General features: G+C 55.3%; 1 protein-coding gene across 1 annotated transcript in view; it reads left to right on the forward strand.

The window, feature by feature from the left end:
- The window catches only part of PTPRF (protein tyrosine phosphatase receptor type F), a 93,016-nt gene that overhangs the window by 16,737 nt on the left and 55,463 nt on the right, over positions 1 to 20,816 (forward strand). Inside the window, exons 4-5 of the mRNA XM_031664500.1 lie at positions 6,128 to 6,273; positions 6,437 to 6,578. Coding sequence (XP_031520360.1) covers positions 6,128 to 6,273; positions 6,437 to 6,578 — 288 coding nt within the window. The remainder of the gene's footprint in view (positions 1 to 6,127; positions 6,274 to 6,436; positions 6,579 to 20,816) is intronic.

Raw genomic sequence — 20,816 nt, forward strand, 5'->3', positions numbered from 1 at the left:
ATGAATGGGGGCCCTGGCCTCTGAGGGGAGTGGAGGGAAGCGGGTGGAGAAGCAGCTGCCAAGAGTTCGCCCAGAGGCCCCAGCGTCAGTGCCGCACACGCAGCTCCAGTGGAGATTTGGGCACACATTGGGGTAGGATCTGCCACAGCGCAGCTTCCCTAGCCGGGCTTCGTGGCTTCTCAGGAGGGGAGGTTGTGGGGCCAGAGGTGTCCTGAGCCAGGGCAGAGTTTTTTGCTGATCTCAAGTGCGTGTCGCGTGCCTGCCTTCAGGCAGGACCTGTAGTGTGGAGGCACAGGCTTGTGAGCAGTGACCACAGGGTGTGCTGGGTGGGTGCAGTGACACAGGCCATGGCAGAAGCATCTTGGGAGGGGAGTTGGGAGGCTTCCTGGAAGAGGGGAGCCCTGAAGGGTGAGTGGACATTTGCTAATGGGGGCATATTGCATAATGAGGTGGGGTTTAGGGGAAGAAGCAGGAATGTGGCTGGGCTTCTCTGTGGAACTCATGGGAGAGCCACAGTGAGAACCTGACAGCATGGGACAGAGGTGGGGTCCCGGGACCAGGTGGGAGTGAGACCCTGGGTATGGCCCATTTACCCAGAATCCTAGGAGCCCAGAGCAGGATGCGTGCTGGCTGGAGGGGTGGGTGGTGGGTGGTGGGTGGGTAGACAGAGGTGGGCAGAGGCTGAGGAGCTGGGAGTGTGTCTGTTGTGTCATTTCCCTCCTCCCCAGAGCCTGTGGAGCACACAGGGTCTGTCGTCTGTCGTCATGCTCTCCCCCTTGTTCTATGGGTGGCCTGTCTAGACTCTGCTCCCTGTGGGACTTCCCACAGGTTCCGCTGCTTTCTCTCTCTCGGCCTGTTTCCCTGTTGCACAATGCGGATAATCACGCCTACCTGGAAAGGTTAACTGAGGTCACGTGGACAAGGTGCCTGGAACCTAGTATGTATTCCCCTTATCTGAGGCCGTGACCTGGGGCTCTTGCTGTGTCCCTGGGAACCAGGCTTGTCTCTGAGTGGGCTCCAGGGGGCACCAGGAGCAGTCAGAGGAGCTCACTGAGTCCCCGCCTAAGCTGCTCAGAGCCGGGGAGATCTGCCTCTCCAGAAGCTCCCTGCCCTGCCCTCGCTGGCCCTCACAGCCCTGCCTCCGTGTTCCCTTTGTGTACGTGTGTATGTGTACTCCATGGGAAAGGCACAAAATAGCAGTCAGTCTCTCTATAGAAGAGCCTTGATGGTGGCCCAGTTTGACTGTCCCTGGGGCTGGACCCCTACAACCTCCCTGGGAGGTGGTTGCAGCCGCCCTCTTCCAGCCAGTTCCACTTATTCCTTTCTTAGGCCACTTCCTCCTACCCTGCATGGGTTTGGTGGCCCGAGAATGTTGCCGTGCATACCCCGGGAGCTGAGCTGAAAGGGCTGTGAGGCTGTGTGTGTCGGGGAGGGGGCATGCTCTCGTGGGGTGTCAGGCCAGGTGGCAGTGGGTAACTGGCAGAAAGGCCCTCCTGGTGTGTTCTGGTGGCACCCTGTTGACCCAGCCTCAGAAGTTGTGTTCAGATCTCCCTGAACACCAGCTGTGGGTCAGGCACTGGGCAGAGTAGTCAAAGTAGCTTGGTTTGCTGCCTGCCTGGGGACCTGACACTGTGGGATCTGGTCAGTGCTGGGATGGGAAGCCCCGGGCGCCTCAGGCCATGGGACACAGAGCAGGCTCCTGCAGCAGCTTGGTCAGGTGGGACATGAGAGAGGGGCTGGGCTGGGCACGCTCAAAGGCAGGGAGGAGCCCGAGGACCTGGCCTGTCAGGGTAGCCTGGGTGGTGGGTCCAAGCTCTGTGCTCTGCACAGTGCTGGGCCTATACTATAGTAGGTGATCAAAAAATACTTGTTGAAAAAGTAAAGAAGCCGGGTGTGGTGGCTCACGCCGGTAATCCCAACACTTTGGGAGGCCAAGGCAGGTGGATCGCCAGAGCTCAGGAGTTTGAGACCAGCCTGGGCAACGTGGTGAAACCCTGTCTGTACCAAAAATACAAAAAATTAGCCAGGCATGGTGGTGTGCACCTGTGGTCCCAGCTACTCGGGAGGCTGAGGTGGGAGGATCGCTTGAGCCCAGGAGATGGAGGCGGAGGTTACAGTGAGCTGATTGTGCCACTGCACTCCAACCTAGGTGACAAAGTGAGGTCCCCATCTCAAAAAAAAAAAAAAAAAAAGACTAAAGAAAGGTGAGCCTGAGAGCTTGGGAGGACCACATTTCAGAGGGGAGTGGAGAGAGGAACGTCAGGCCCGTTGGTAGCTGAGAGGAGGTGTGGTTAGATCTGAGCTCCCCGAAGATTCTCTGCTCAACGAAAGGGGCAACGCCTTGTCTCCGGTGCTGTGTCCTGCGGGTGGAGGTGGATTGGAGGGAAGCGGAGGGCGAGGCCTGGTCGAGGGGCGGGGCCTGCCTGTCTGGTCCCCGGGGCTGCACTGGGCCAGCCTGGCCGAGTCTGTTGGGTAGGCGGGCAGGGTGCAGGCTCCTCTCCAGCCTCCAAGGGAGGGGAGTTGTTCTGCCTCCTCGATAGCCCCAGGCCTTGGGCACAGCCCAGCCTCCCACGGCTCTCGGGCCCTCCTCCTTCCAGGCCGCCGGTGACCTACACCTGGATCTCCTCCCCGGCGTCTCCTCTCTGCTTCTTTGTTTGGAGCTGAGGCCCCGCCCCGCCCCGCCCCCAGGCCCACTCGCCCGGCCATTCCGGTTCAGCAGGTTCCAGCGCCCGGTTTCTGCCGCTGCAGGTCCCGGCAGGAGCTGGAGGGGCACTTTTTCCCCGGGTTTCTCTCCCGTGGTGCAGCAGGGGCCGCAGTCCTCATCCTCCTCAGTTTCTCAGTTCGGTCCTTCTTTCATTCTCCACCCCTGGGTGCCAGGAACTGGGTCAGACACTGGGACAGGAAACCAGACAGGCATGCTCTCTGACCTGCCCAGGGTTATGTTCTAGGAGGGGAAGCAGCCATTAATCAAACACCAAAAATGTGGAAAAGTAATAGCCTCACACGTGTGCCTAATAAACCGTGAGTGAAAGTTATAAGCTCAGCAGGTAGGTAATAAGCTAGGAGCAGTGCTGTGGGAGGCAAGGGAGTTACCCTCGAATTTCAAACCAGGAACTGGGCACATGGGTTGGGGGCAGGGGGACTGGAGAAGGCAGTGATATTCAAATGGAGAGCAGAGGATGAATGGAAGTTAGAGGGTACAGTGGAGGTTGGCAGAAGCAGCAGCTTATGCAAAGGCCCTGTGGCTGCAGGGAACATGACATTGCTTCTTTAGAGGAGTCAAAGCTGGGGCTCTGGGGAGAGCAGCTCGGTCAGACCCGGAGGCTTTGTCTGCCATAATAGGTGTTTTGTTTTGAGAGTGATTCGGGGGCCTTTGGAGGGTTCTGATGGGGCTGGGTGTCGGGGGAGTCTGTCAGCTCACTGTGGACACTAAGTAGAGAACAGACGGGAGGCATGGGGCAAGCCTGGAGGCAGGGCCTCCCGCGTGTTAGGCCAATGGGGTGCCAGTCAAGGGAAGGTGGTATCTGGACTAGGGTGTGGCAGCGCAGATGGAGAACCCTGAGCTGCTCTGTGGAGGGCTTCAAGTGTGGGGGAAGAGTGCGCGGTATGGGGGTGGGGGACAGGAGACACCCCCAGTGGAGCCTGAGCAGGAGAGTCATGTCTGAAAGCACCTGTCTGGAAGGAGCAACAGGGGCCAACTTTGCAGACAGCTGCAGTTGGGAGAGCCTGGCGCCTCATTCACATGGCATTCGGGAAGGGCAAGGCACGCTGGGGGGTTCTGGACCTTCTGAGGTGTCTCCTTGTCTTTCTAGCCGCTACAGCCTCGCTGAGCGAGGCTGGCTGCCCAAGCCTGCCCTAGGCACTCTAAGAACATAGTCAGTCCCAAGGTCTCCCTCCAGGGAAGGCTATAGGCGAGCTTAGGAGTCAGAAGGCTGGATCAAAGCCTGGCTCCACGCCTGCATCCCTCTGACTTGCCAGTCATTTCACCCTCTGAGCCTCTATTTCCCCACCTCTTAAATGGGGATAATAATACTACCTACCTTATGGGATTGCTGTGAGACTGATAATGTTGATACGAATGATGGCCTCACTCATGGAAGGCCCACCACGTAAAGCAGTTTACAGACATTCCATCTATGACAGAATCCTGTGTCGCTATTTTGGAGATGGGAAAACAGAGGCTCAGAGATGGTGAGTGACTTGCATAATAATTACATAAAACCCCCAGAGCCCCTGGCCCCTGGAGTTCTGAAAAGTTCCTTCCCTGCTGGTACCTGCAGCTGCTACTCCCTACCTCGCTCCCATAGACCCTCTCCTCCTTGGAGACTCTGCCCCATCTGCTGACCCTTCTCTGCTGGATCAACACCTTCTCCATCTCTGCTGGCTCCCATCAGTATTTAAACATTGCCTTTCGTATCTGTCTTCAAGAAAAAAAGAAAAACAAAAATTCACAAACCTCCCTTCCCCCCTCATCCTTTCCAGCTGCCGGCTGTATAGTCACCTGTACTTCCCTCTCTCCCTCATCACCTCCCAGTCATTCTTTGGCCATCTTTGGTCTGGCTTTGGCCCCCCACCCACCACTCCACTGACTCTGTTCTTGTCAAGGTCCCTGACAGTCTTGTGTGAACTGTTTCGTACCAGGTGTTTTACAGTCAAACATGCCTGGATTCAGGTCCCAGATGTGCCCCTCATTGGCATGTGATCTTGGACAAGTGACTTGACTCCTCTGAGCCTGCAAACTGGGGATAATAGCAATGAAGGACTAAAGATAAAGAACCTGGTGCAGAGTGGGTGCTTGGCAAAGGATTGTGATCATTGCACACGTTTCTGTGCCAGGTGCCAGGCTGGGCCTGGGCTCCTGGGGACCGAACAGGTGGTCTAAAAGGTCATTTCTCACGGCACTAGCCCTTTTTGGAGCTGTTCATTGGCCTGATTAATAGGAAACGGATCAGCTGTCAAGATTAACGAGTTATTGCTACAAGATTGTAGCAAATGGGTTGGGCTTCTCTGGGTTCATGACCCTAGGTGATGGAATTCTTAGGGATAGGGGCTGCAGGTTGGCCCTGGTATGTGTACTGAGGTGATAAGGGTGTGGCAGTGCCATGTCTGAGGCCCCACCTTTCTTTTTTTTTTTTTTTTTGAGTCTCGCTTTGTCACCCAGGCTGGAGTGCAGTGGCGCGATCTCTGCTCACTGCAAGCTCCGCCGCCTCCCGGGTTAACACCATTCTCCTGCCTCAGCCTCCCTAGAAGCTGGGACTACAGGCGCCCGCCACCACGCCTGGCTAATTTTTTCGTGTTTTCAGTAGAGACGGGGTTTCACCGTGTTTGCCAGGATGGTCTCGATCTCCTGACCTCGTGATCCGCCCGCCTCGGCCTCCCAAAGTGCTGGGATTACAGGCGTGAGCCACCGCGCCCGGCCGAGCCCCCACCTTTCTTTTCCTCCCTCTGCCTCCCTGTGGACACCTTGAGGAGACTGTCAGAAGGCAGTAACCAAGTCAGTGGGGGAGGGATGGGAGAGGCAGATTTACAGGAAAGCATTCACCTGGGAAGACATCCAGAGATACTTAGGAACTGGACTGTCTAGGCCTTGGGGACTGCTGCTGGTATGTGGGGGCTGGGAGAGAGGGAGGAGTCACCGTTCCTGGCTGGAGCCCCGGGGTGGATGGTGGTGCCATCACTGAGATGGAGAGCAGGGGGAGGGACAACTCTCTGGGAGAGCTGGAGCTCTTCCCAGAAGCTCTCCAGCACGCCTTTTTCCTGGAGCTTGGAATTGATGTGGGGAGGGCAACGGAAGGGTGCAGTGGTAGTGTGAACTCCAGACTCCGAACACCTGGATTCGGATCTTAGCTCTACCACTTACCAGCTGTGTCATATTGGACAAATCCCTTAACCTCTCCGGGCCTCTAGAAACAGATAGCAGTTATAGCACCCACCTCATATGCTTAACAGAGTTAAAAAATGTTAAGCTCTCTGAACAGTGCCTGGCACATACTAAGCGCTGCATAAAGGTGAGGTGTCCGTGTTTTCTTTGTAGGTCTTTCTCTCTGCTCCCATGACTGCCACCTGCCTCACTGGCCATTCCTGTAGTGACTGTGCCGTGGTGACTTGGTGTCTCCATCTCTTCCAGGCAAACCTGTCTTCATTAAAGTCCCTGAGGACCAGACTGGGTTGTCAGGAGGGGTAGCCTCCTTCGTGTGCCAAGCCACAGGAGAACCCAAGCCACGCATCACATGGATGAAGAAGGGGAAGAAAGTCAGCTCCCAGCGCTTCGAGGTGCGTCTGTGGTGGGAAGGGGTAGGCAGGGCTGAGGGTCTGCCCACACTCTCTCCTTTCAGTCTCCCTCCCCATGGACCTTTTGAAGGTGGGAGGACAACTGACCCTGAGCAGGCTCCTGTGTCCTGAGTAGGCTGTGACCCCATGTCTGTCCCCTTGACAGGTCATTGAGTTTGATGATGGGGCAGGGTCAGTGCTTCGGATCCAGCCATTGCGGGTGCAGCGAGATGAAGCCATCTATGAGTGTACAGCTACTAACAGCCTGGGTGAGATCAACACTAGTGCCAAGCTCTCAGTGCTCGAAGGTACGTGCTAGGGAGACATGTGGCACAGTGGGCTGCCGGGCTGAGGTGCGGGAAGAGCCAGCCAGCCCTGATCCTACCCTGGGCCCATGTGCATTTGGCGGAAAGGAGGACTGGCCACCTTGGGGTCGGTGAAAGTCAGTGGTGGACAGTGATAGTCATTGGATCTGACCTGGATTGTGTGGCTTATGCTGAGGCCAGCCATGTGGGGCATGATGCATTTGTATTCTACTGCTGAGCTGGGTTGTCGCTTGGGTGGGGTCTGGGGTCTGACTCGAGATGTGGAGCCGCAGCTGTGTATCCCTTGGGTTATGTGGTTATGGCTGTGGCTGTGGCAGTGAACCTGATTTCCATGTGGAGCCTGGCCGTAGGTGTCAGGTGTGTTTCTTGTTGCCCCTGTGAGCTGAGGCTTGGGGCTGTGTCCGTGGATTTTAGTGTCTTCTCTCACTTGGTGGCTTCTCCATGCATTCACAAGCATTCCCTGGATCACCTTGAAGTCCTCTGAGCCTCGAGGAGAAGAGAGCTGTGTCTAAGCCAAGTCTTGAGGACAGGTGGGAGTTGGGGGTGGCGGCTGGCAGTTAGGCAGGTGCCCAGGCCCAGAAGCAAGAGAGAATGGAGCTTTCAGAGAGCTCTGAGTAGTTCAGTTTGGGTTTTCTGGAGGGCAGAGGGGGAGCTAGAGAGCACAGGAAAAAGGGGAAAGCAATTCAGCATGAGTCTGGAGAGGTTTGGAGGGCAGATTACACAGGCTCTGGCTGAGAAATGAACACTCTCCTAGGGACATAGGAAGCCACAAACAAGGCGGGGGTGACATGATCAGACCCCAGCCACAACGGATTCATCAGTCTGAATTTGTATTTTCAAAATACAGCATCGATTGTTGCTTTCTTTTTTTTCTTTTTTTTTTTTTGAGACACAGTCTCACTCTTGTTGCCCAGGCTGGAATGCAATGGTGTGATCTCAGCTCATTGCAACCTCTGCCTTCTGGGTTCAAGTGATTCTCCTGCCTCAGCCTCCCAAGTAGCTGGGATTACAGGCATGCACCACCATGCCCGGCTAATTTTGTAGTATTAGTAGAGATGTGGTCAGGCTGGTCTTCAACTCCTGACCTCAGGTGATCCGCCTGCCTCAACCTCCCAAAGTGCTGGGATTATAGGTGTGAGCCATTGCACCTGGCCAATTGTTGCTTTCTTTTTTTAAATGTGATGTCGATACCTGTTCCTTTTTGAAGAATTGAAAAGTATAGAATAGCACAGAGGGAAAAATTAAAATGTCTCTCTACCTCTACTAATAACATTTGGTTATTTGCTCATGGTCTATTTTCTGTGCATATATATATACACACACACATATGTGTGTGTGTGAACAGAAATGGGACCACATACTATCTGATGATTTGTAGACTGCTTAAAAATATATATATACATATATGTCATTTTTCTTGTCATTAAATATTCTTCTTTATCATTAATCCTTTTTTTTTTTTTTTTTTGAGGCAGAGTCTCGCTCTGGAGTGCATTGGTGCCATCTTGGCTCACTGCAACCTCCACCTCCTGGGTTCAAGCAATTCTTCTGACTCAGCCTCCCGAGTAACTGGGACTACAGGCGTGCACCACCATGCCCAGCTAATTTTTGTATTTTTAGTAGAGATGAGGTTTCACCATATTGGTCAGGCTGGTCTTGAATTCCTGACCTCGTGATCCGCCCACCTTGGCCTCCCAAAGAGCTGGGATTACAGGTGCGAGCCACCGTGTCCGGCCTGTATCATTATCCTTAATGGCTATGGGTAAGCTGTCACATGGAAGTACCCTAATTTATTTAGCCATTCCCTTATTGTTGGACACATACGTTGTTCTCAGTTTTTTGTTTCTATAAATAAGGTGCCATACACATCATTGTAGATGGATATGTTCGCCTTCCTGATTATTTCCTTATTCTAGATTCATGGAAGTGGAATTGCTGAGTCAAAGGGCACATGCATTTTTAAGCCTTTCCATATTTCCAGAAGATTGTGTCAGTTCATACTCCTGCCAAGCAGGGCAGAAGAGTACCTCTTTCCTGCACATCTTCCCCAGTGTTGGGAATTATCATCAGAAAATTTTTTGCCAACTTAATAGGCAAAAAGTGGCATCTCATTTTAATTTGCATATCTTTGATTACAAGAACAGCTGAACATCTTTTCACATTGGCCATTTTTACGGCATGACTTTATCTGTTCACACCCACATCTCATTCGGTTTACTCTTTTTGTTGTTGTTGTTGTTGTTTGGTTTTTGTTTTTTTTGTTTGTTTGTTTTTTGAGACGGAGTCTCTGTTGCCAGACTGGAGTGCAGTGGCGATCTCGGCTCACTGCAACCTCTGCCTCCCGGGTTCAAGTGATTCTCTTGCCTCAGCCTTTCCAGTAGCTGGGACTACAGGTGGGCACCACCACGCCCAGCTAATGTTTGTATTTTTTGTAGGGGGTTTCACCATGTTGGCCAGGCTGGTCTCGAACTCCTGACCTCGTGATCCACCCACCACGGCCTCCCAAAGTGTCGGGCTTACATGAGCTACCATGCCCACGGCCAGTTACTCTTTTGCATCTGTGTCTCGTGTGAGTCCATGGGCTCTGTAAGCTTAGAGGATCCATGGCGGACAGTGGTTAAGACTCTGTACCACTCACTTCCCGTGTGTCTTTGGGTTAGTAACTATGCCTCTGAGCCTCATTTGCTCCATCTGTAAATGGATATAATGCCTACCATCCAAGCTGGTTTGGAAGATTGAATGCTCTGTATGAAGCACTTCCCAGGAGGGTGGTGGTGGTTGCTGTGGGGCTGGAAGCTGTACATCTTGAGGCCTCACCATGTGAGCTGAAGGTGGTTTTCCTCCGTGCTGCCTGGCATCATCCGGGTGGTGCAGCCCCACTGTCTACTCCCATGGGGGGACTTACCTGTGCAGTAGGAACTCAGAGAACAGGTCCTGGACCAGCATCACTGATTGCTGAGTTCTCAGGCTCCTCCCTGCCACTGCTGACCTCAGTTTCCCCACTTATGACCTGGGGCAAGTATTTCAACACTGCCCAGTCCTCCTGTTGGCATTTGTCCTAGCAGGGAGCCGTCTGCCCTGCCCTGGCATTTGGTAGGCAGCTGAAGGACCAGATACCCCAGAGGGCTTCTTTTCAGGCTCTCAGATTGGGGAACAGGGCCTCCTTGTTAGTGTTGAAAGAGAAGTCCTTCAAAAGTGCCTAAGCCCTAGGTGCTGTGTCAGGAGCCCTCTTACCTCTGCCACTGCCCTGGGCAGCCTTATCTTTTAAAGGGTTGAGGAGGATGGAGGTGGTCTTTCAGGCCTGGGGTGAGGAGAACCGACTCAGACTGACAGCAGGGGCGGGGTGCGGTGGCTCACGCCTGTAATCCCAGCACTTTGGGAGGCAGAGGCCTGCACATCACTTGAGGTCAGGAGTTCCAGACCAGCCTGGCCAACATGACAAAACCCCGTCTCTACCAAAAAATACAAAATTAACTGGGCGTGGTGGTGCACGCCTATAGTCCCAGCTACTTGGGAGGCTGAGGCAGGAGAATTGCTTGAACCCAGGAGGAGGAGGTTGCAGTGAGCTGAGATTGCACCACTGCACTCCAGCCTGGGCGACAGGAGACTCTATCTCAAAAAAAAAAAAAAAAGGGACTGGCAGGAGGTGTCTCTGCAGGAGGTGTCTCTGTTTGGTTTCTTTACAGGGGCGGGCAGTATATGTTTGTACTTCTGGGGTGTGAGATGTGTCTGATGAGGCTGGGGAGAGTGTGGCACAAGTACCCAGACCCTGTCCATGTTCCAGGGAAGGGTGTGGAGCTGTGGGCCTGAGTGAGCCCCTCCTGCTTCTGAAACACAGCACCAGGAAGACAAAATGCTGACTTATCCTGTTGGTCTGTGTAACCTTGACCAGCATTGGGCTTGACAGAAAGGTGTGCTGGGGGAGAGCCAGAGGGTGAACACCCGCCACCCCGCCCCGCCTCACCCCACCCCTCTCCAAGCTGGGTGCCTGCAGGAACTGGGTGAAAGGATGGCTAGACTGGGATGGGGCCGGCAGGAGCCAGGGCCATTCTTGGGAGACCACCACAGGGTCCGAGGAGGCCTGGGGAGGGGACGGAGCTGGTTGGGATCTGAGAAGTAAGAGTCCAGCCCCCTTCCTGAGTTGCATACAGCTCTGCCTGTGAGCTGGGCTCCTTGGAGAGTGGCTGAGGGCTGTCCAGGGTGAAATGGCTCAGGTGAAGATCAGTGTGCCTCCAAAAAGGAGTCCAGGCCTGCAGTCTGTTCTGTGGCCTCTGCCTTTGCCTCATGTCACACCAGGCCCAACTGCTCTGGCTAGGGCCACTCCCACCACAGCCCATGGGAGTGCCCCCCACTCATTCCCCATAGCCGTGCCTTTTGCACCCCGCTTCTGAGCAGGATTGTCATTCCCAGTGTGGCCTCCCCTCGACACCCCTGCCAGGGCTGCATATGAGGTGGAGGTGCCCAGCACAAGCTGGCCGGGGTGAGCCCGTCCTGGCTGTGATGAGCGTGGGGCCCGCCGCCCAGCGTTCCTGTCTGAGTGGTAATTGAAGCCATTAGCGCGCCAGCCTCTCCCTCGCCGGGTAATGGCAGGAAAAGCTCTTCTCGCTCCGCACTCTTGAGGCGGCGGCTGAATCACTCCCCCTCCAACCCGCCCGCCCGCTGCCGCCACTGAGACAGGGAATCTGACATTTTCCCTCACCAGGGAGGGGGAGCCCTGGGGGAGGGGAGGGAGGCAGGCCTGGATTCCTGGCCTTTCCCCCCAGGAGGATGGGGGGCAGTGAAGGTCTTGGAGCTCAGTCTGTAAGTCATGGATTCACCTGGGGCCGCGGGTTTCAGGCCTGGAAGGACTGGCTGGGAAAGCCCAGGAGGCCGCCAGACATTTAGTGGTGTGGGGAGGGCACTGATGATTTTGGGTAGGTTCTGGGAGGGACAAGGAGGCAGGGAGAAGAAAGAGACTGTGGAGGAGAGATGAGCTGTTTTGGACTTGTCCTGGGGGGGCCTAGCTCCAAGGTAGCTAGTTTGTCTTGGGGTCTGAGTACAGGTAGCATTGTTTGTCTTGGGGTCATTGATAGGGCAGATAACGTGCACTCTTTGTGTGGTGTGGGTGCTCTGTGTTCCATGTTTAAGGCAGTATGTGTGTGAAGTGTGTGGTGCAGTGTATACAGCAGGGGTGCTGCCTTGCAAGCTGTGTGCACAGAACGGGGTGTGCAGTAGTCAGTGCACACGTGAGCTTCAGGCAGTGGGGAAGGGGCAGTGTGTGCAGGAGGTACTGCATGCTTTATGGGCAGTGTGTGCAGCACACAGTGTTTGTGTGCATCAGGCAGTGCGTGGGTGTGGTATGTAAGCACGTAGTGAGTATCTTATGGGCTATGTATATACAAGGGGTATGCATCAGGTGGTGGAGGCAGTAGGCAGCGTGTGTGTTTGTGTGTATCAGGCAATATATGCGTGCAGTGTGCTGTGCTGCAGGCTACCTGTGTTTATATCAGGCAGTGTATGCGTGTTTATGTGCAGCAAGGGTGTGCAACAGGTGTGCAGTAAGCTGTGTTTGTGTAGCTGTGTGTGTGTGTGTGTGTGTGTACAGCAGGTGGTGTGCAGCAGGCAGTGTGTGTGTATCAGGCAGTGTATGGTGTGTGTTTATGTGCAGCATGCAGCGAGTAGTTTGGTGCACAGCAGGTGGTGTGCAGCAGGCTGTGTATATGTATCAGGCTCTGTGTGTGTGTGTACAGCAGGTGGTGTGCAGCAGGCAGTATCTTTATCAGGCAGTGTGTGGGGGGTGTGTGTGTGTGTGTGTGTTTATGTGCAGCGAGTAGTTTGTGGGGTGTGCAGCAGGTGGTGTGCAGCAGGCGGTATGTTTATGTGTGTGTGTCTAGCAGGTGGTGTGTAGCAGGCTGTGTGTGTGTGTGTGTGCACGCAGCAGGTAGTTTGCAGGAGTGTACAGCAAGCAGTGTGCATGGTATGTACATCAGGTGGTGTGCAGCAGGCTCTGTGTGTGTGTGTGTGTGTGTGTACAGTAGGTGGTATGCAGTGGGCAGTGCGTGTGTGTGCGTGCAGCAGGCTGTGTGGTGTGTACAGCAGGTGGTGTGCAGCAGGCTATGTGTGTATACCTCAGGCAGCGTATGTGTGTGCAGCAGGCTGCGTGTGTGTACATGCGCAACAGGCAGTATATTTGTGCAGCAGGCCATGTGTGGTGTGTACAGCAGGTGGTGTGTGGTGTGTACAGCAGGTGGTGTACAGCAGACTGTGTGCTTGTACATGCAGCGCATAGTGTATGTGTATGGATGTCAATGCTTGTGCATGTGTTTGGTGTGTATAGCAGGTGGTGTGCAGCAGACTGTGTGCTTGTACATGCAGCACATAGTGTGTGTGGATGTCAGACAATGTGCATGTGTGTGGTGTGTACAGCAGGTGGTGTGCAGCAGGCAGTGTGTGTGCCATGTGGATAGCAGTGTGTGTGCCATGTGACGTGCAGCAGGCTGTGTGTGTAGGTGTGCCTCAGGCAGTGTGTGGGGGGTGGGAGTGAACAGCAGGTGGTGTGTGCCTTACAAGCTGTGTGGGCAGCAGCAGGAGTGGGCAGCAGGCAGCCTGAACTGAAGTGTGGTGGGGTCAGTCTGGCACTGGCAGGAGGTCAGAGATGCTGTGTCTGGGCTCATTGTCTCTGGGACCCCGCAGGATCCCTGTTTGGAGCTGTTGGTCAGCCAGGAAGCTGGACAGAGTTGGATGTGGCCAGAATGGTCTGGCTTAGCTGTTCTCAGCACCTGCGGTGGTCCCTCAGCATCTCCTCTGTAGCCAGGCGAGGAGGTGGGGTGCACCAGATAGGGATCCCGCCCAGGCCTGCCTGCAGGAGGTCTTGGGACACTTTACTCTCCCTCTCCTACCCCACCAAGCCCATAATCCCTTCTGTCTGTTCCCACCCGGCCTCAGTGTGCCCACCGGCCAGGACCATACCACCTATGCCATGCGGGCCAGGGAATCCAGGTGTCTGGATGGAGTGCCTGGTGTTGCCAACCTTGGAGCAGGCTCTGGGGAAGGGCTGTCAGGCACATGAAGTAGTGACCAGGTTGGGGGCAAATCAGTGCTGTGCTGAGCTTGGACCTGTGGGTTCTGCAGGAGCTCTGACCCTGGCTGGCTCCGGGGATCGGAGGATGATGAAGGACCTCTTGAAATACCCCCTGACCACTCCCCAGCACAGTCCTTTTGGAAACAGCTCTAGAGACAGAGGGCCAATGATAGACGTTTGACCCTGTCCTGAGGTATCCTGGGCTGGGCTGGAACTGGAGCAGAGCTGGCGAGGGAGCTTCCATTTGCAAGATGGGTGCATGTGTGTTTCCTCAAGGAGTCATCTTTCTCTGCTCCACCTCCTGCCCTGCTCCAAACCTGTATATTCCTCCCACCCATGGTGGAATGACTTGGCCCAGGCCTGACTTTGATGGCTGAGGAGTTTGGGTAAAGGGCTATTGCAGGCACGAGATGGCTTCCCAAGTGGCAAGATGTGATCCCTTTCTATTGTCTGCATGTGTGTCTGGGGTAACAGTCTGCTTTGGCAGAAGCTGGGCCTGTCACCTACCTGATTTGCAGCACAGAGGATGTAGAAATGGCCCCAGAACCTGGAACCCAAGCCAGCTTCTACCCCTCCCTTAACAACTGAGGCATGACCTATATACCCCTGGTCCAGCTGCTGTGGTCCTCTGTGACCTGTCCTTCCACCCCCGTGACCACAGTAGATTTCAAATCCACGCAGACATGAGGTTCTACAACCATTTCCTGGAGGTTCTAGGCCCCAGGCATGGGGATGGGAGAGGTATTAAGTAAGTAGGCACTGCCGGGAGGGCCTTAAAGGTCAGACCCTGGGTTTCTTGGTACCTGGACTCTCCTGTTTTTATTAGCTGTGATCTGTCTTCAAGTGCCCAAGTGGACTCCCTTCTGAATGGATGCTCCTGTTTAGCAGGTGGTACCCCTGCCTCTTCTGTTAGCCGTGGACACTGGGCACTTCCCCTGTGCCCAGCCTGACCCCCTGTCCCTATAGTCACGGGTACTTGCAAGGCCTACTGTGCGTGTTCCCTAGCCTCATGACCACAGTGGAGCCAGTGGCTCTGGGAAGAGGCTCACCAAGATGGAGGTTTAAATGCCCAAATGCCCTGTGCGTGCACGTTCTCCATCCTTGGTAAGGTGCTCCCTCCCACTGGTTTGCTTGCTGGGGAGAGAGGACTTTTTTTTTTTTTTTTTTTTTTTGAGACGGAGTCTTGCTCTGTCGCCCAGGCTGGAGTGCCGTGGCCGGATCTCAGCTCACTGCAAGCTCCGCCTCCCAGGTTCACGCCATTCTCCCGCCTCAGCCTCCCGAGTAGCTGGGACTACAGGCGCCCACCACCTCGCCCGGCTAGTTTTTTGTATTTTTTAGTAGAGACGGGGTTTCACCGTGTTAGCCAGGATGGTCTCGATCTCCTGACCTCGTGATCCGCCCTTCTCTGCCTCCCAAAGTGCTGGGATTACAGGCTTGAGCCACCGCGCCCGGCTTTTTTTTTTTTTTTAGACGGTGTCTCACTCTGTCGCCCAGACTCTGGAGTGCAGTGGCACAATCTCAGCTCACTGCAACCTCTGCCTCCCGGGTTCAGACGATTCTTCTGCCTCAGCCTTCCAAGCACCTGGAACTACCGGCATGCGCCACCACACCTGGCTAATTTTTTGTTATTTTTAGTAGAGATGGGGTTTCACCATGTTAGCCAGGATGGTCTCGATCTCCTGACCTTGTGATCCACCCACCTCAGCCTCCCAAAGTGCTGGGATTATAGGCATGAGCCACCATGCCTGGCCCTGAGAGGACTTTTTTTTTGAGATGGAGTCTCGCTCTGTCACCCAGGCTGGAGTGCAGTGGCGTGATCTCGGCTCACTGCAACCTCCGCCTCCAGGGTTCAAGTGATTCTCATGTGTCAGCCTCCCAAATAGCTTGGGATTACAGGCATGCGCCACCACGCCCGGCTAATTTTTTGTATTCTTAGTAGAGATGGGGTTTCACGAAACATGTTGGCCAGGCTGGTCTTGAACTCCTGACCTCAAGTGATTCGCGCGTCTTGGCCTCCCAGAGTGCTGGGATTACAGGCATGAGGCACTGCTCCTGGCCAAATTTTAATCAGAGGAATGACATGATTAAACTTAAGCTTCAGAAAGGTCTGTGTGGGTGGCATAGTTGGGGCTGGTAGGAAACCAATGACAGGTTGTTGCAGTCCAGGTGAGAGATGGCATTGGCGCAAATCTGGGTATGGGTAGGGGAAGATAGGGGAACAGATCACTAGAAGGTTAGAAAGAGGCTGGGAACGGTGGCTCATGCCTATAATCCCAGCACTTTGGATGGCCAAGGTGGGCAGATCACTTGAGGTCAGGAGTTCAAGACCAGCCTGGCCAACATGGTGAAACCCCATCTCTACTAAAACTGTAAAAATTAGCTTGGTGTGGTGGCGGGAGCCTGTAATCCCAGCTACTCTGGAGGCTGAGGCATAAGAATTGCTTGAACCTGGGAGGCAGAGGTTGCAGTGAGATGAGATGGCACCGCTACACTCCAGCCTAGGCGACCGAGCGAGACTCCATCTCAAAAAAAAAAAAAAATGAAGATTAAAAAGAGTAGAGGCCTGCCTGGCTACCTGTAGGATTGGGGAGGTGCAAGGCTCCAGGTTCCTGGCTCTGGGGCTGGGTAGGTGGGGGTGCCATTTCTAAGATTCATGTACTGGAGGAGGACCAGGTTTGAGGAGGCAAGTTGGTGAGTCCAGTTAGAAATCTGTTGAGCCAGGTATGCGCAGGCATCCAGGGGAGGTGTCAAAGAGGCCTCATACACATTTGCCTGGCACTCCAGGGGACATCTGGAATTGGAATCTTGCAGGCTGAGAAATAGCAAATCTCAGGGAGCCAGAGCCAGGACAGAAGGAGCCCCAGGAACTGAATCTTCGTGTTGGGAGGAGGTTCCTGAGAGACTGGAGGGAAACCAGGAGTGTGTGAGGCCAAGAAGATCAAGAGAAAAAAGTGTGTGAAGGAGGAGTGGTCAGCAGGGCCGGGTGCTGCTGAGAGGCCCAGCATGTGTCCTTAGCAGTTAGTTCGGTGGAGCCATTGTTGGCCTTGGTGTTGGGAGACAGCAGGGTGCAGCCGGGCCACAGGGCTGAGAAGTGAAAGGGAGGCTATCAGTGTCTAGAGTAATTGGAAGCAGGGCCTGAACCTAGGGAGTGAATGGATGACAAGAGTCTCCCTGCAGTAGGACTGAGGTTGGGGAGCCACTGAAGGAGAGTTCAGTGTGGACCAGAGTCTGGAACTGCAGTGTGGGTTGGGTGTATGCGCAGGGGATGGCCCCTGGGTTCATGTGGTGGGGAGGCCTCAACCAGGTTGAGTAGGGTGATGTGGGGTGCCAGGGAAACCCGAGGAAGGGGGGATAGGACTGGGAGGGGGAGGCCGCGCCTGCCAACAGGCCCCAAACAGCTCAGATTGAAAAACAAAACAGGCTTTTAAGATGCCAAGTTTGATGAAATCTGAGTGCTGGAAGAGGTGGGAGTTTGCTCTTGGAAAAACAGCTGAAAATCGAGACTCAAAGCTGCGAAGGGAGATGGGCCCAAGGCTCCCCAGGCCCCGCTTACTGCCTGGAAGCCTGGGGGTGGGGCTGGGCTCTCTGGGTGTGGGAGCATGCAGATCTGGCAGCCTTCGACTTTTAGGGGGCGTCTGGCCCTGGCCTTGCTGAGGATGGAGCTGCTGGAGGTGGCCTTGGCTTCTGTGAAGAGGCTGGAGGGCAGGGGGAGCCAGCACTCCTGCCACCTATGAGGTTCCTTCATGTGTCTCGTCCCTGCATGTGTCTCCAGGCGCACGTGTCTTGGCATAGGTGCGTCTGGCTCTGCATGTCTCCACATGTGTGTTTGCGTGTCTCTGTGTGCACTGCCTCTGGATCTGCTTGCATGTGTCTGTTTCCACAGGTGCTTGTCACTGCAGGTGCCCCTCCACATGCACATGTAGGTTTCTATTTTTACACCTGTCTGTTTCTCCATGTATATTTCTGTGGGTTCCTGGCTGTGCATGTTTCTACGGTGTCTGTGTGTTGAGAGGCAGAGTGAGGCCAGGCCCAACACTCAAGCTTAGGGGAGGCGGTCAGGCTCACAGACGGTGCCACCCCAGGGAGCCTGTGTCTGTGTGTGCGGGTGTGTGCCTGCGTTTGCACGGAGACGCCACGAAGCTGGGTAAACACGGGTGAGAAGGTCATACTGACAGACGGTGCTGCCTGCCCCGGGACCCTGCAAGGCGTCTCCATCTGTCAGCTTCCCTGGTGCAGCCCCTCCCTCTGGCCCAGAGACTCCCCCTCAGGCGTCCAAGGCTGAGCTGGACAAAGAGACCTGTGTGTACTTTGTAGGGGGCCTCAGCAGCCTCCACCCCCATCTTAGGCTCATCTGTCAGGACCCCAACACATGCCCCAGCTCCCACTAGACTCGCCTTGGTACTGTCATCTCACCACCCTCCCCCCAACAGCCTTTACAAAGGCAGTTTTCCCCTCCTCCCTGGAAAGCTTTCTGCCTCCCATGCTCATGTGTTTCCTGTTCTTGAATCTCCCTCCTCCAGGAAGCCACCAAGATAGCAAGTGAGCTGTGGAGTCAAACCGATCAGCTCCAACACTGCTGTGGGAGGTTAGCCAAGCTCTCACCCACTTCTGAACCTTAGATTCCCACCATCGACCCCCGACCCTCCCCCCGCAAGGGCTTGTCATCGTCTTCTCCCCATGGGACAACCAAACCTCTTCACAGAAGGGGACAGGTCTCATTGCTGCAGTGGCTAAAGGCCAGCTCTGTTAGGTGCAGGAGGCATTCACACACACGTGCACACTCCCCACCTTGCACACAGATCTGCGCGAGCCAGGGAGACCCTAGGGAATGTGTGTGCATGCTGCCTGTGCATGCTGCCTATGCATGCAGGTATCATCCGCAAATGGTATGGGGAGTCGGGCTCCTGGGTACCTCTGAAGGCCCCTAAAGTCCCCATGGGCTTCTCCTTCCATCCAGGGGACCCTCTTATCGGGCGATGGCCTGAGATGCGTAGTGCGGACGCCCCCGGCGCTGAGGCTGCGGAGGCAGATGGCGCCTCCCCGCACTGTGCGGGGTACCCGGTTGCGGGTGGAGGGAAGGGCCGCGTCGGTGAAGCGGGAAAGCCTAATGGGAGGATTCCCTGGAGCTGGGGAGCCGGGGCCTGGGAAGGGGCGCGGAGGCTCCACCCAGGCGGGGGCGGGAAGGGCGGTGCCGGGGCGGACAGCGGACGCGCGCGCCTGCACGGACTCGGGCACACGCAGCCCTTCAGCCGAGGCACCCGCCGCTCCGCCGTCGCCATGGCTACCGGCTGGTCTGGAGCGGGGAGGGGCCCTTCCTCCCCTCGGCGCCAACAGGATGCGATTTGAGGGGACTCTGCGTGACTGGTGCATTCCGGGGTTGGAACGTGGGTGCGTGCCTGCGAGTGTCCACATGTGGGGGACCCTGGGGTTCGCTTTGCGATAAACACAAACGCCGTGGCGCTGTGCGGGGCTCTGCAGTGGAGCCTGAGCCCCGCCGGCCGAGGCGTGGTGTGGGGGAGGGCTGCCGGGCCCCTCACTCGCAGGGTGTTCATGCCTAGAGCGCTGGAGCTGGGAGCCTACCACCCGGTCTCCTCCCAGCCCCACCTCCGATTTAGCTATGTGACCTTGGGCAGGTGTTTAGATGTCTAGATCTCTCTAAGCCCCTGGTTGCCCATGTACCTCATAAGGGTTTGGTAAAGATTTCAGTCATTTTGTAAAGCATTTTAACGTAGTACCTGGAACCTAGTAAATGCTCCATAGATCTTACTGTCCCTCATAATTGGGTCTCAGTGTTCCCAGTTGTTGATGGGTTTGGAGTGATCATGTGACATCAGCTGAGGAGTTGCCCAGGTCCTCAACCTGAGTGTTGAGGCTGCAGTAGACCCAGCTCCTGCGGGTGCCTGTGGGGGAAGGTGGTAAGTGTGCCAGTCTGGCTGGTAGGTCAGTTTACACCAGGATGCCCAGTGGCTCAGCCAGGCCAGGTGCATGGTGGGCATCAGGAAAGGGCTGCTGTACTTGGGTGAATTGAATGTCCAGATGCACCTGGATGGGAGAGAAGGAAGAGGCAGCAGTGAGTCGCTCCTGAGGGGCTGGAGCCCTCCTGTAAGACCCAATTCCCTTCCCAGGTGGCAGAGTGGCAGCTTTCTGCGTGCTGCCTAGAAGCCTAGTTGGCACAGGGGACTGGCTTTTGGGTCCTGCTGTTTTATGGACAGCTCTCCACACATTCTGGTTTTAGGCTCTGGAGGCAGTGCCTGAGGGATGATCTGAGCCAAGGACAGAGCCACTGAGGGCGTGATAATTGAGGGAGGAAAATTAATTGTCCTTAATTTGGCATAAATCCCAAAGACCTTCCCCGTGTAAAGAATTCAGAGTAGATTCCAAGACACGAGGCTGCACACATTTGTACTTCCCTTCCCTTCCCTGTCTGCGGGTGGAGATGAAGGCCACCTGACTCCTGGGCCCTGACTCTGGCAGGCCGTGGCCATGTGCTCCCCATGAACTGGGCAGGTAGGAATGAGGTCTTGGAAGAACTAGACTGGTGCTCTGGAGGGCACCTAGGATGGCCCTAGCAGCCGTGAGTGTCCCCAGGTGTTGGGGAGGTGAACCCTGCACCTCTGGTCCCCCTCTGGCCTTCCTATGGAAGCAAGCCGCAGATGGGCCAAAGGAGGTTGATCCCTTGCCTGGTGCATCTCAGTCCTCTTCATTTCTGTCCTCCTTCCCTTCTCTTGCCACTGTTGAACATTTTACTTTTAAAAATCAAAGCTGAAAGGGCACTGTGGGACCATATTTACAGCCAAGGAGATACTGGGTTTATATCCAGAACTTCTAGGGCTGCAGATGGGGAAACGTGCAGCCAGGTCCCAGGAAAGGGTGGGGTGGTAAGGCCGTGCTGGGAATCCTGCTGCTCCCTAGCCTGAGACCTCTGCTCCTCATGGGCCACAGTCCCTTTGGGATGCCCCTGGCAGCTGGAGCCTTGGGGAGCGTCCCCTGGGGTCTGGCAGCAGATATATAGGTATCTTGCTCCTGCCTGTTGGGGCTCCTCCAACTCCCTCTTCTACCCACCCCCCAGTCGCTCCCCCTGGGTCTCCAAGAGGCTCTAGGGCAAGCTGGTTTCTGCCAGCCTTTACCTTCACGTCTGAGGGTGCCATGTGCCTTTACTC

This window comes from Papio anubis, chromosome 1, assembly GCF_008728515.1.
Source record: "Papio anubis isolate 15944 chromosome 1, Panubis1.0, whole genome shotgun sequence".
NCBI classification, from domain to species: Eukaryota; Metazoa; Chordata; class Mammalia; order Primates; family Cercopithecidae; genus Papio; species Papio anubis.